A 15,294-nucleotide genomic window follows, 5' to 3' on the forward strand; every position below is an offset into this window, starting at 1 on the left:
AAAAAGACTTTGGACACATTCCATATCAAAGGATCAAAGAAATGCTGACAACAAAATACAACACCTGATGCTAGAATGAAAAAGAAAAAAGATGGTATAAAGGACATTCGTGAGTCAACTAACAAAAATGGAATACCAACACTAAAGTACTATATGAATAATATGTTTACTAACAGTGAAAACTATACTGCGGTTATGCAAGAGAATATACTTATCATCAAGAAATATATATTGAAGTGTTTGACAGGTAAAGGGATATAATGGATGCAACTTACTTTCAAATGGTACAGAAAGAAAAATACTGTTTATATAAAACATAATGAGAAAGCAAGTGATAAAGCAAATAATGCCAAATTTTAACAACAGTCTACTCTGGGTCAGGGATATGTAGGTTTTCTTTCTCTTATTTTTATAATTGTAACATTTCTGTAAGTTTGGTATTATTTCCTGTCAAGTTCAAAACGCTGGGGAGGCACTTAGCATGATTAGGATAGGAAAGAAAGGAGCGGGTAGTATGTCGGGGGTAGCACATATACAGAGACAGTGGAGGAACGGAGCAGAGAGACGCACCAAGGCTGATTCAACAACTCAGGAAATTATTCCACCTCTTAGAAACCTCTTGACCTTGACTCTACTTGCTCCTCATGTGCTGCGTTGCTCCCGTCAGTTTAGGGTACAGCAGCTGGCTGGCAGCTCCTAATGCTGAGAGAGGCAGTGCTGACAGGAACAGGCAGGGAGCCCCGGGGTTAGTGCTTGAGTGTGAGACCTATGAGATTTATACAGTGCCTAAGTCTGGGCAAGTGCATTAATCTCAGGAAGATTTTGTAGCATATCTCAATGTCAGTAGCTGTAGAGAGTTAAATTAGACAGTAACCTTAGAGTCCACAGCTAGTACGTGACATGTTTTCTATTCAACAAATGGGAGCTCCTGTGTCATCACTGCTTACAGAGTTCCAGAGGAGTTTCTGACAGGGAAAGACCACTACAGTGAGAAATTCCAACTGCACAGGATTTATTCCTACACAATCTGAACACAGTAAATTTAGTCAGGCGAACCTAATCGTGAATACTCCATAAGCATCAGCAAGATGGAAGAAAAATGGGTTTAGGCGGGAAAATGTCGTCAAACTCAGGTGAAATAACCCTGGACTTTCACACAAAGTTAACTACGAGGACATCCAATCGCACATCCTGGGCGTACAAAACCCAGGGAACAGCCTCAGCAGTCACGCTCTAGTTCACTGATACTCAGTCACTTTTCTTATTTTCAAACTTCACACAGGAACCTCCACAAGCCAAAGATAAGGCACATTAACTATTTTTTATGTAAGTATATAACCGCCAATTTTAAAAGATGAATACTTTTTAAAATTGTCACTCAAGTCTTTCTTCCTCAAGTGCTTTCCCGTGTTTTTAATTAAAGTACAGTAAGAAATTTCCTATATAAAGAAACTGTAAAGCTTTACAACGTTTCTATAATGAATGGTTTGCTCCCCTCAGTGGTTACTTATAGGAAAAAAACCCCACAAAATTCTAAAAAACATAATAAAAATAAAAACAGAGCCCACAAAATTCTTTCAGCATTATCTTTGGAAGTAGCAAAGATGTCAAATACTGACTACTATACAAATATGTGGTTGTCTCTTATTTAGTGATCAATAAAAAATTATTCTATTTAATCTTTTAGCTAAAATACTACTATGACCTTGACTAATATAAACAAGTAACATTTCTACATTAGTTTAAAACAATTAAATAAAAATACCTGTTCCAACAAATGGATCAAATACAATATCATTTTTTTTCACTTTTCCATGGTTGGCCATGATGAATGATAAACCAGCATCCATGCTTGTATTTCCAATAAAGTGTCTCTTTTTGACACTGTATGACTCAATAAGCTCTCTCTGCCCATCTGCAATCTAGATCAGACATATTTTTCAATAAGTATAAATCTATAAAATGGATCTAAAATAACTACTCACATTAAACCCACAGTATCTTGATGACAATAACTTCTTTCCACTTAATCACTGCTTTATATAAAAATGTGACTGAGGCAGTTACGGACATACACTTTTTATTTCTTAGTGTGTTCCCATTTACTTCTGCTTTGCAAAGCAAATATGAATTGAATTTGAATGCAATTATTCCAGGAGCTGGTAGGGAGCTCTAGCCACCTCTTTTATTCTCCTAAACAGCAGTATCTTGTAGCATAAGCCACAGATTCCACTTGCCCATTCAGTGCCTCAGGGAAGTGGGCAGAACTGCTTTGCAGTGATTTCATTTAAGAATGGAAACCTCAATCACAGAGCTCCACCAATGAGGTTCCTGCTGTCAGAGCACTCTGCCTTGTCTCTGCTTTTATTTAAAAAGCAGTTCATGCTTTCCAACAAGTTTTGGGTTAAGGTTTCCAGGTACACAACCTCCTACCTAGGCCCCACACCTTATAACACCTTATAATAATCCTCTCGCATTTCATCAGAATCTCGGGAAAAAAAACACATACACACACACACAACCACATATTTTCCACTGATTTTATTTCACACAGTAGTTCTGACTCTTCAGCTCCTTTCAAGTTTTACATGGAGTCCAATTCAAAGGACTAACATTTAGGTTTTAAAGAAAACTAAAATAGGTAAAAAGATCACTTGCTTACCCATCTACCAAAATAAATATTATGTGGATTTTCAGGGATGTGGTTTGGGTCCAAACCATAATCCTCCAAAATAGAGAATATATGTTGTGGCTTCTTTAAATTTACTTTCCCTTCAAATGGCAGAAATTCAAGTGCCTAAAAAATAAAAATAACTCTAAATAATATAGATATCTAAAAGGAAAAATAGTGCTTATATAATAATTTCTATCTTGTAAGTCTGGTTATCAGCATTAAATAAGACAAAACATGAAAAGTGCTTAGCATACAATGTGGTACAAAAGCACTTAGTAGACACTGGGGGTTCTCATCTATCAACGGCGACTATTTTACATTAATCTCATAGGTCCTTTCAGCTTTGCTTCTGCATGCGTGCTCACTCGTGTCCAGCTCTTTGCGACCACAGGTTTTGGTTTTTGCTAAATTCACTTACATCTATCCGTTTGACTTTTTCTTCTTGTGTCAATGTTTTATTAAATGTGTGAATCTTTATTTTATATGTAGAATCTGAATGCAGAAATGGAACCTAAAATAAAAGCAGATAAATCCTTTAAGTTTTGTACACAGTACACATGTAGACAGTACAGTATCTACAGATCTGCTTATATAAAACCACATTTGCTACGTACCATCTTCTCTACAGGGTAGTTTTTAAGAGAACTGTACAGCTCCTCTGGACACTTCCCATGACCCCACAGTTCAAATATAGACCTAGGGAATAAATGATTGGCACTGACCTCAGTAAAAGAAGGGTTAGTTCATACAGTAATATATAACAATTCTTTCATTGGTTCTTTATGCTCGCTCCACCGAAACAATTATGCCTGTGTTTCTAAGCTATTAAATGAGAAATACGTATCTAGAAAACAAATATAGCTTCAGTCTAAATTACAAACACATGTTGAACTTTACACAGAAGAATTATTTATCAGTGAAGATCTTTTTTGAAGTCTTCACCACTATCATTTCATTTTTTTTTAAACTATAACACAAATGATGCCATAAAAATCACTTCTTTTAATGAAACAGTTATAAAGTGCAGGAAATTCAATCTTTCCCAATGTCTTCTACATAAAAGGAAAAATGACTGGATAAAAATGTTACCATTAATATCTAGCCATATTTGATAACACTTAGTAATTGTTACTTTTAAATATGAAATTCTTACTATGAAAAAAACCTCAAGCTTATATCTATTTTAAGGAATAAAAAAGATTAAGCAAAATTTTATTGCAATCAATGAAACCACTTTTAGGATCAGTTGTAATGAAACTTGATCTATATATTACAGTTTTGTACCTCTAAAATCAACTACTTCATGATTAGAAAAAATGCTGCTCTCAGGACTGCAAATATTCTCTTTTGAAAATGAATTCCTCCTTTCCCTTGTACTGAATTTATAGAAACAGGGCCACTACAATTATACTGCTCTTACTTAGCTAAGTAAGAGCTAACGCTTAATATAACTCAAAGTACCAGGGACTGTTTTAAGGCCATTTAATATTAACTCAGGTATTCCTCACTGGAATCCTGAGGTAGCTGCCAGGATCATCATCTATTTAACCAGTGAGGAAACTGAGGCACAAGAAGATTAAATGACTCTCTCAAGTCATACAGCAATTTGTAAGGTAGGATTCAAACCCCAATCCATCTGACTCCAGAATCCATACGTCACTTCTCTATGCAAAAAGACAAGAACTCCAGGCCATTCAGGAAAGGCACAGACAATGCCTCAATGCATAATTATCCCTAATGAACTATTATACAGTAATAATGAAGGAACTTATGCTGGAGTGACAACCCAGATTCAGTAAAAATAATACTCCATGTGCTCTTTCAGAAAGAATTTATATAACACAGTAAATTTATACGTAAATGGAAAAATAAAAATATTCAATATATAACATCATAAGCTTCCATTATAACTGGCACACTGGAGTAACACATTTTATGATTTAGATTTTCACAGTAAACTGTTTCCATATATATGACTGCACTATTCTGATTCCTGTTTCAGAGATCAGAAAACTTATATGGATTGCTACATTTCCCATGGGTGCTAGATAAGTAAGCATGGGTGTCAACTTATTAATATGAGTATGATCGAAAATATTTCACTGATTATAGCAATAATAATGAAACCTTTCTGACAAACAATGCTTTAAGAAACTGTCCTTTCAAGGAAGGAGGGTTAGAACTGGGACATGTACACAGGGAGCACCAATCATTTCTGTAATGGGTGGTTGTTTTTTTTTAATTGTGGCAAATTACCCCGAAATGCTGAGATTTAACATGGTAGGTACCTAGGCATTTGTTATATTTTTCATTCTGTAATATGCTAAGAAAACAGTGCAGGTTAAAAATAAGTCAAACAAAATCAACTTTCAATCCCTATTCTACCACAAAAAAATCTGAATCTAAGTTAGTTTTGAATACACACTTCTAATGTCTGTTATTCAAGAATAATTAATGCTACAATTAGGATTGGGAATTTTATCCTCTAAAAATGAATACCCCTTTACCTGTTAATTATAGAAAGAAGGCCTCCACAGTGATACGACTTTTACTTAGTTATCACTTAAGGTATAACCTCAGCTATGCAAAATATACACAGACTAAAAAGTGAAGTCAAGTGGGCCTTAGGGAGCATCACTATGATGAACAAAGCTAGTGGAGGTGACAGAATTCCAGCTAAGCTATTTCAAATCCTAAAAGATGATGCTGTGAAAGCGCTGCACTCAATATGCCAGCAAATTTGGAAAACTCAGCACTGACCAAAGGACTGAAAAAGGTCAGTTTTCATTCCAATTCAAAGAAAGGCAATGCCAAAGAATGTTCAAAGTACCGCACAACTGTACTCATCTCACATGCTAGCAAAGTAATGCTCAAAATTCTCCAAGCTAGGCTTCAACAGTATGTGAACTGAGAACTTCCAGATGTTCAAGCTGGATTTAGAAAAGGCAGAGGAACTAAAGATCAAACTGCCAACATCTGTTGGAGCAACAAAAAAGCAAGAGAACACCAGAAAAACATCTACTTCTGCTTCACTGACTATGCTAAAGCCTTTGACTGTGTGGATCACAACTGTAGAAAATTCTTCAAGAGACAGGAGTACCGGACCACCTTACCTGCCTCCTGAGAAATCTGTATACAGGTAAAGAAGGAACAGTTAGCACCAGACATGAAAGAAGACTGGTTCAAAACTGGGAAAGGAGTACGTCAAGGTTCTATACTGTCACCCTGCTTATTTAGCTTATATGCAGAGTACATCATGAGAAATGCCAGGCTGGATGAAGCCGAAGCTGGAATCAAGATTGCTGGGAAAAATATCAATAACCTCAGATATGCTGATGACACCACCCCTATGGCAGAAAGTGAAGAGGAACTAAAAAGCCTCTTAATGAAGTGAAAGAGGAGAGTGAAAAAGCTGGCTTAAAACTCAAAAAACTAAGATCATGGTATCCAGTCCCATCACTTCATGGGAACTAGATGGTGAAACAATGGAAACAGTGAGACACTATCTTTTCTTGGGCTTCATTATCACTGTAGATGGTGACTGCAGCCACGAAATTAAAAGACGCTTACTCCTTGGAAGAAAAGCTATGACCAGCCTAGACAGCATACTGAAAAGCAAAGACATTACTTTGCCAACAAAGGTCCATATAGTCAAAGCTACGGTTTTTCCAGTAGTCAAGTGTGAGAGTTGGACTATAAAAAAAGCTAAGCACCAAAGAATTGATGCTTTTGAACTGTAGTGTTGGAAAAGACTTGAGAGTCCCTTGGACTGCAAGGAGATTCAACCAGTCCATCCTAAAAGAAATCAGTCCTGAATATTCATCAGTCCTGAAGGACTGATGCTGAAGCTCCAATATTTTGGCCACCTGATGCGAAGAACTGACTCTCTAGAAAGGACCCTGATGCTGGGAAAGACTGAAGGCAGGAGGAGAAGGGGACGACGGAGGATGAGATGGTTGGATGGCATCACTGACTCAGTGCACGTGAGTCTGAGCAACCTCTGAGAGTTGGTGATGGACAGGGAGGCCTGGCGTGCTACAGTCCATGGGGTCACAGTCAGACACAACTGAGCAACTGAACTGAACTGAAAAAGCGACCAGGGATATTAATTCATAATGTTACACAAGCATTACACAACTATTTACTGTACCATTACTCAATGCATTCATCAAAGATATGAGCTATGAAGGAAGCATATAAATCTGGTTCCCAATAAGCTATTTTAAGCCTATAAGATTTATCTTTGGAATTCAAACATCTCTCAGAGCCATAAATTTTAATATGCTAACATACAGTGATAATTATTCAAATGACTCGTTTTTTAGTTCTGTTTCCATTTTCTGGTCATTTTTATTGACTAAGTGAAACTCATTAACAAGCTTCAATTTATGAGATTAGACTTAGCAATGCAGCTAATTTTCAATTGCTGTTGTTAAGTCACCAAGTCGTGTCCTACTCTTTGGGACCCCATGGACTGCAGCACGCCAGGCTTTCCTGTCCACGTCCTGGAGTTTGCTCAAACTCGTGTCCATTGACTTGGTGATGCCATCCAACCACCTCATCCTCTATTGCCCCCTTCTCCTCCTGCCCTCAATTATATGGGGGCTGTAATCTACTCAATAATAAAGCAATAAATATTGCTAACCATACTAACAAAACTAGATAAATTCTTATTTGCATTGCATTATTAAATATAATTTCCAAGCAAAAAGAAGGAAGTTCTCAGAAATCTGTCAAAATGTTCGGGGGGTTGGAGGGGAGTGTTAAAAAAAAAATAAAGCAAGGATAGCATAAGTTTTTCAATTTTAAAATGCTAGTTGAAAATGCAGTTTAATTTCCAAATGCAAAGACAGATTTTTCCAACAATGAAACAAGAAGGAAGAAAGAACAGATACTAATGGTGAAAGCCAGAAAACACTCAGGCAGGATAAACAAGAATGACATCATTATATTAATTCACATGAAGATATTATAATCAGAACTACACTAACAAATCAAACAGTAAAACATATTTTATGGTAGGTTTCATTTTTTGTCATCTTATACTTCACCAATCTGTTCATCTAATTAAAAACCATCTATAAGAAAAACACTTTTAAGCTTTCAATACTTTGGCTATAATTAAATGTGGCATTTTCCCTATGTAATAACATAGCATTTACATCTTAAACCATATGCTTGCTTAATATAGAAGTTTAAAAAAATTATTCTAAAGCACGTGTTTCTGCATTTCATCATCTGAGAGTCTCTCATCCAGGTTCAGTAGGTACCTCTCCTCTGTTCTCTTACCACCATCCAGTGGCAAACACACGCATCTACAAGCTAAACTGGGCTCGTCACAACCATCAACCCCTTCTGCTTTCTGCCAACATAGCAAAAAGAACGGAGTGGTTATGAGAAGTCCAGCTTACACTCATGCAGGAGAACATAGTAAGTTTTTCTTACTTGGCACACACTGTCCGTTTCATTAAGTTTCTGGCAATATCCTCAGAGGGAATGCTAAGAATCCAAAAAGGAGACTGAAAGAAATAATAATATGCAACTTACTTCTAAGTGGTTTTATGACCTTATTTAAGAAGTCAGTAAGAAGAAATTCTTATTTGCTACTTTTACGTGAGAATATCTAATCTGACACTAACCAAAATAAAAACTGCTCCAATAGTGGAAAAAAATTAATTAATAGGTAACCTGTCAGGACAATACAGTAAAAATCAGAATACTTTTAAAAATGATTGCATAAATGAAAACATTTTTTACTGCAAATTTAAGGTTATTTAAACTTAAGGTTAATTTCATGTTTGCTCATATGTATTATGACCAAGAATTAATGCACATTTTACCCTTAAGTATAATCTCAGAATTTTTTTTATTGTTGCTAATATTTTCTTATAATACAGCTATTTTGTTTTGAATTACTAAGTAATATATGTCTGAATCATCTCTCTTTTTTTTTCTAGCTAGCTTTGGCCACCTAAGAGGGTGGGGTCGCTGCAATAACTATGATGAAAAATTAGAGTATATTATTCAATTATCATTTATTATTTTATCCAAGGAAAAAAGTTCCAAGTATATCAGGGGCTTTTAATACCCAAGATTATAGGCATCTTTGTGCTCCATCCAGATAACCACTTGCCAGAATGCAGCAATATGTAGCAGGACCCCAACCTCAGTTCATCACCCTCACCCAATTATATCCACACACTCTCTCTTTTCCTCCTCCATCAATAATTGAAGTTCACTTCCCTGGTGGCTCAGAAGGTAAAGCGTCTGCCTACAATGCAGGAGACCCAGATTTGATCTCTAGGTGGAGAAGATCCTCTGGAGAAGGAAATGGCAACCCACTCCAGTACTCTTGCCTGGAAAATCCCATGGGAGGACCCCGGTAGGCTACAGTCCATGGGGTCGCAAAGAGTCGGACACAACTGAGCGACTTCACTTCACCTCACTTCAGGTGTAAAAGTCCAACACCAGAGGACTTTCAATTTAAGTTCTCTCACTTTTTATGAGAAGTCCTCCCTGCCAGACCCAGTCTTGATTCTAATTTTTATACTATCCTACAAAAAAATTTAAAGTAACCCAAACAGGGAAAAGACGGTAACCTTAGTATTATTTTTATTAGGAAAAATTTTAAAGCAAGCTGAATGAAGTGAAATCATTAGATAAATTATGGTTGAGTTAATTGATGGAAAAATATACAGCCCTTTAGTAATGAATGCTATGCAGAGGTATGTGACTGACTATATTAATGCAATCAAATGAAAAAGAGATATAGAAGTTCACTGCTAGTATTACAACGAAGGGGGGAAAACATATATCAAAAGACCAGAAGGCAGTATTGCCAAATTATAAGTCATATCAAAGAAGAATTGTGAATGATTTCTTTTTTCTATTTTTTAAACTCCCCGAATACACTGATAAACTGTCAAACCCAAATATATGGCTCATAAATTCAAAATTTCACACATACATAATTAATTTCAAATTACAAAATGAGTACCAAAGTAAGTCTGGAAGCCAGTTAAATTCTAATTATACCTCATCAACAGAAGAGAGTCCTCTTTTCAATAAAGGGACAGACAAAAATTATGGTAGACTACAGAAGTAAAATTTAAAAACTAACAAAGTGAAAGTTGGAGATAAATCTAACTTTCCAAAACAAAAATTTTCCCAAAATATCCTTTTTATTCAACTGCCCTTAAAAACAGACACAAGTAACTATAAAAATATAAATTTAAGATTTCTAAGGATACTATATATATAGGTCTAATAAAAAATATAAATTCAACTTACCTTTCCATAAGTTTCCTGACTACTGGTGAACTGACCTCCAAAAAGTGAAAGCAAAGACTTTATCTCCTATATTGAAAATATTAGAGAATACATTTTAACACATGGAACTTAGAAGTATAATAAAACACAGTTATTAACACAATTTTTAAAAAAAGAGAGAGGGGGGTTGATTATCTACCTAAAGGGCTTAAATGTCAATACCAGACAAATTATAACTCTGGGTTCTGAAAATATTTTATAGTCACAACCATGGGAAGCAATTTTTGAGAAATTTTAGAAAAAAAAAAAGTTGTCAAAAGATTTTGAGAAAATGCCCTGATTTCTGAAAAGGAAAAAGCAGATTGCAAAAATGATATCTGACAATGGATCAATAAAAATAAAACCATTAGATGATTTGAGGATGTTCAGAAAGAAAATAAGATGTTTGTAATGAGGTTTAGGACTGTTACTTCTTCCCTTTAAATATTAATTGCATAAACATTTTTCTCCTTGGCATTAGGATTACAAATTTTTCAGTAGGAAACAATATACTTTATGTTGAACACTTAGGTGTTTTCAAAATTTTATCAGTTTAAAACAAGGCTAAATACTCATTTTCATAAATATCCGGCTTTTTCCAAATTTTAGATTGTTTCTTTAAGATAGAGATGCAATAACCTAGATGTCCATCAGCAGACAAATGGATAAGAAAGCTCTGGTACGACACAATGGAGTATTACTCAGCCATTAAAAAGAATACATTTGAATCAGTTCTAATGAGGTGGATAAAACTGGAGCCGATTATACAGAGTAAAGTAAGCCAGAAAGAAAAACACCAATACAGTATATTAACACATATATATGGAATTTAGAAAGATGGAAATGATAACCCTATATGTAAAGCAGCAAAAGAGACACAGATGTAAAGAACAGACTTTCGGACTCTGTGGGAGAGGGAGAGGGTGGGATGATGTGGGAGAATGGCACTGAAACATGTACACTATCATGTAAGAAACGAATCGCTAGTCTAGGTTCGATACAGGATACAGGATGCTTGGGGCTGGTGCACTGGGAAGACCCAGAGAGATGATATGGGGAGGGTGATGGGAGGGGGGTTCAGGGTTGGGAACTCATGTACACCTGTGGTGGATTCACGGCAATGTATGGCAGAACCAATACAGTATTGTAAAGTAAAAAGATAAAATTAAAAAAAAAAAAGATAGAGATGCAATAAACAATGATATTACACCCAGAGATGTGGAAAGTTGTATGGCTTCTTAAAAGTACATATGGGCAAAATACTTTCTTGAAGAATTGTTGTACATTATAAGGTGAGAGTATCAATTTGCCTTCACTGCTGTTCAACTGGATGTTGTACTGTTTTTAACTCATTAAATATATGAAACATAGCACTTGTTTTAATTTTTTGATTACTTGGATAGAAAATTATTTTTAATGTATATTTACAAGCTGTATTTGGAACTATTCTTTCTCTAGAAAATAAAATCATTAGTTATGTATTAATTTATGATTAACAAAGACCAATGATAGAATTTTACCAAATGTCAGAAGAGAATACTTTACAGACTAAGTTTGCTGTCTTGTCCAGTTAATTAGATGAATAAACATATGTTGAATTACAAAAAAAGAAAGGTGATTATTAGGGACCATAACTATAGATTAATTGAATAAGTACAAGCCAGGCTTCAGCAATACGTGAATCATGAACTTCCAGATGTTCAAGCTGGTTTTAGAAAAGGCAGAGGAACCAGAGATAAAATTGCCAACATCCACTGGATCATTGAAAAAGCAAGAGAGTTCCAGAAAAACATCTATTTCTGCTTTATTGACTATGCCAAAGCCTTTGACTGTGTGGATCGCAATAAACTGTGACCAACCTAGATAGCATATTCAAAAGCAGAGACATTACTTTGCCAACAAAGGTCCGTCTAATCAAGGCTATGGTTTTTCCAGTGGTCATGTATGCATGCGAGAGTTGGACTGTGAAGAAAGCTGAGCGCTGAAGAATTGATGCTTTTGAACTGTGGTGTTGGAGAAGACCCTTGAGAGTCCCTTGGACTGCAAGGAGATCCAACCAGTCCATTCTAAAGGAGATCAGTCCTGGGTGTTCTTTGGAAGGAATGACGCCAAAGCTGAAATCCAGTACTTTGGCCACCTCATGCAAAGAGTTGACTCATTGGAAAAGACTCTGATGCTGGGAGCGATTGGGGGCAGGAGGAAAAGGGGATGACAGAGGATGAGATGGCTGGATGGCATCACGGACTCGATGGACGTGAGTCTGAGTGAACTCCGGGAGTTTGTGATGGACAGGGAGGCCTGGCGTGCTGCGATTCATGGGGTCACAAAGAGTCGGACACGACTGAGCAACTGAACTGAACTGATGGTACTTTTTATCCTTTCTGGATAAAATTTCAGAACTAGAAGGAGAATACAACAGCTACTTTAAAAACATCAAGTATGCAAAGTTGAAATCTGTTCAGATAGTGCATATGGCCTATGAAGCAAATACTTAGTATTGGTAAACACAAGATGAGGATACAAACTTTCTAATTCATACTGCTAACAAATTTTATCTTCCTCAAATAACATAAAGCAGTTAGACTCTCACTCCGCTGGGTAGGTCTTACACAGGATGAAAGCTAATGAGAGGGTGCCTACAATCCCCTTTCCTCTAAGGCAGGGGAAGGAAGAATTAACATCAAGCCCACCATGAGCCCTGGTCACCCTGGGAGAAAGTATACCCAGCTAGGAAAGCCCTCCACCTCAAGACCAAGAAGAATGGGAGGTTTGCCCAACTAGTGCCTTATCTTTTCTCCTTTTGTCTGTGCAACAAATCTTTTTTTTTTAATCCCAGGTACTAGAAGGTGCTGCATTCACTTGAATCATATGGACAGAGTAAGAACTAGCACAGACTATCAGGTCCAATAGTTATTTTGCAACACAGGTGACACAAATTTAAACAGGAGGCATCATTCAACCTTGGAGGCGGGCCACAATTTGGTTTCCAGTTCTTCCAAATAAGCAGCTATGTGATTTTATACAAGAATCTTAACTCCCTCGACTCCCAGTTCCCTCATCAATGAAAAAGGAATCAGCTATCTCAAAAGGTTAAGGAGATCTGTAGTGAAAAGAGCAAAGAACCTAGGCTGTAACTGAAGGAATCAAGACAGTGATCACCACAACACTGTCCTTAAAACTCAGTGAGTCAAGAAAGCAAGCAAGACTGACAATTATACTACTTAAAAGAAAAATGAAGTTATAGATTAAGTTTCTTGGCCAAGAATGATTATTGTTCACTCCTTATTAAAGCACATTATGAATATGAATTCATACATTCATAACATACTTTCAAAATATGAAAGTTTGCTACTCTTGGAATACAGTTAGAAATGAGCAACAGGTTAAAGCACAAAGGTTCTAAGCGTTTAAAAAAAAAAAAGTTGAGGATTATTCGAAATTTTATGGCATAGGATTAGCACCATTACCCAAAATCTAAGAGATGACTTAAAAGTCAGAGTAAATGTGATAATCCATGTTTTGAACTGAAAAGCAAAACATGTATTAAAACTACCACATCAACCTACTTGGAAAAAGCAAAACAAAATTTTTATTCATCACATGGCAAATTTACTTTTCAGTTGAGAATCTTTTTACATCAGGAACAAAGAATTTAGACATTGGATACAAAAATATGGCATGGTCTGGGGCATACCTGATGCATTAATTCACACGAGCTTTGCAGTTCTTTTAGCCACTCACTTTCTCATCCATTTAGTTTGCTTCAGAACCAGCAGTAAAATCCAGGTGTCTGAACTTTACTTTTAGTACAGTAAGGCAGCTGCCAACTAAAACTGGCCTGATTAACGGCACAGAGGCAAAACCAGAACCATATTTGCACTCTTAATCTTTTACTTTAAATCACATAGGCAGCTACTCATTACAGCTTTCCTGTCTAGCAGTTCTAACAATGTGTGTGTGTGCACGCGCACGCATCGCACAGTCAAATCCAACTCTCTGCCACCCCATGGACTGTAGCCCGCCAGGCTCCTCTGTCCATAGAATTGTTCAGGCAAGAATACTTGACTGGGTTGCCACTGCCTTCTCCAGGGGATCTTTGCCATCCAGGGATCAAACTCACATCTCTTGTGCCTCCTGCATTGGCAGGCAGGTTCTTTACCACGGTGCCATCTGGGAAGCCCTCTAACATAGTAGATGGGTCCAAAAGCGTCCTTTTGATTGCCTTCCCCAAAGAGATCCTATTTCACTCAATTCAATATTTATTAAATGACTAATATAGGCAAGGCACTGAGCTGTATAAAGATACATTGAGCTGTGTAAAGACCCTGAGGGAGCTAGGGTCTAGTAGAACTAACATTTAACCTAGTAACTGAAATGTGAGGTGTAGAACAGTGAATGCCCTTAAAGAAGCAAAAAAAAAAAAAAAAAAAAAAAGGAAAAACACCATAATAATACACTAGAATACAAAGGAAGAAAAGATTGCTTCAGTTTTAGAAGAAAACTGTCAATGGAAACTCACTTCAAGCCCTGAAACACAAGGAGAATCTATACAGAAAGAGAACTTTCAGTGATGGCAATTCAATTTAAATCTAATTCAGGTTAACTCAGATTAAGCCTCCTGTTGAGAAGAATTAAAAAAAAAAAAATGAATGACCTCTACTTGAAGGCATGAGAGATTACAAGAATTACCAAATCAAGATCCAGGACAGGACAGAAATCTCAAGGAATAGTCACTCTTTCCCTGGGAAATATATCAAATCCAAGAGTAGCGGTGAAGGTGGACAGCTTAACGGAGCCAGAAGAACAAAAAAGAGCACAGGGCCAACAATGGGAACGAAAGAAACTTTGATAAAACCTCTCCGTTCAGACTGGAATCCCCCAGAGCTATGCATATTATCAAGCTCGTGCAAATCAGAGCAGAGACAGAACTCAAGGCCTGAAAATGAGTTCAAGCGATCCTGGAGTGTTAATGCTCCTATCTTCAAGAGCATTTGCATCATCATCCCAGCATTCACTTCTTTTTTTAAATAAATTTTCAAATATATCTGGCATGTATTTTAAAAACACCCAGCACACATATGAAAAAGAAGCAAGAGAAACAATACATGAAAGAAACTGACCCACAGGACCCCTTTTATCAATTACATATTTTAACATAACAGTGCTTTCTATATTGAAGAGGATAAAAGACAAAATTAAGAACTTGGGCAGAGGATTAAAAAAAAAGAAATTGCACATCTGAAAAAGAATCAAGTAAAAAAAAATCATGAAATCTAAAATAAACGAGTATGTTGGCAAATCTAAATGAACAC

General features: G+C 36.3%; 1 protein-coding gene across 7 annotated transcripts in view; it reads right to left on the reverse strand.

The window, feature by feature from the left end:
• The window catches only part of LOC138445231 (tRNA (guanine(10)-N2)-methyltransferase homolog), an 84,675-nt gene that overhangs the window by 40,927 nt on the left and 28,454 nt on the right, over nt 1-15,294 (reverse strand). For 4 of the 7 annotated variants that reach the window (XM_069599025.1, XM_069599026.1, XM_069599027.1 and 1 more), the window contains 6 exons: nt 9,965-10,030; nt 8,120-8,193; nt 3,289-3,370; nt 3,093-3,185; nt 2,663-2,797; nt 1,766-1,922 (listed from right to left, as the gene is read on the reverse strand). In XM_069599025.1, coding sequence (XP_069455126.1) covers nt 1,766-1,922; nt 2,663-2,797; nt 3,093-3,185; nt 3,289-3,370; nt 8,120-8,193; nt 9,965-10,030 — 607 coding nt within the window. The remainder of the gene's footprint in view (nt 1-1,765; nt 1,923-2,662; nt 2,798-3,092; nt 3,186-3,288; nt 3,371-8,119; nt 8,194-9,964; nt 10,031-15,294) is intronic. The other 3 variants (XM_069599030.1, XM_069599031.1, XM_069599032.1) reach the window with 1 other exon arrangement.

The sequence above is a fragment of the Ovis canadensis genome, chromosome 8 (genome assembly GCF_042477335.2).
Source record: "Ovis canadensis isolate MfBH-ARS-UI-01 breed Bighorn chromosome 8, ARS-UI_OviCan_v2, whole genome shotgun sequence".
In the NCBI taxonomy this organism is placed as follows: domain Eukaryota; kingdom Metazoa; phylum Chordata; class Mammalia; order Artiodactyla; family Bovidae; genus Ovis; species Ovis canadensis.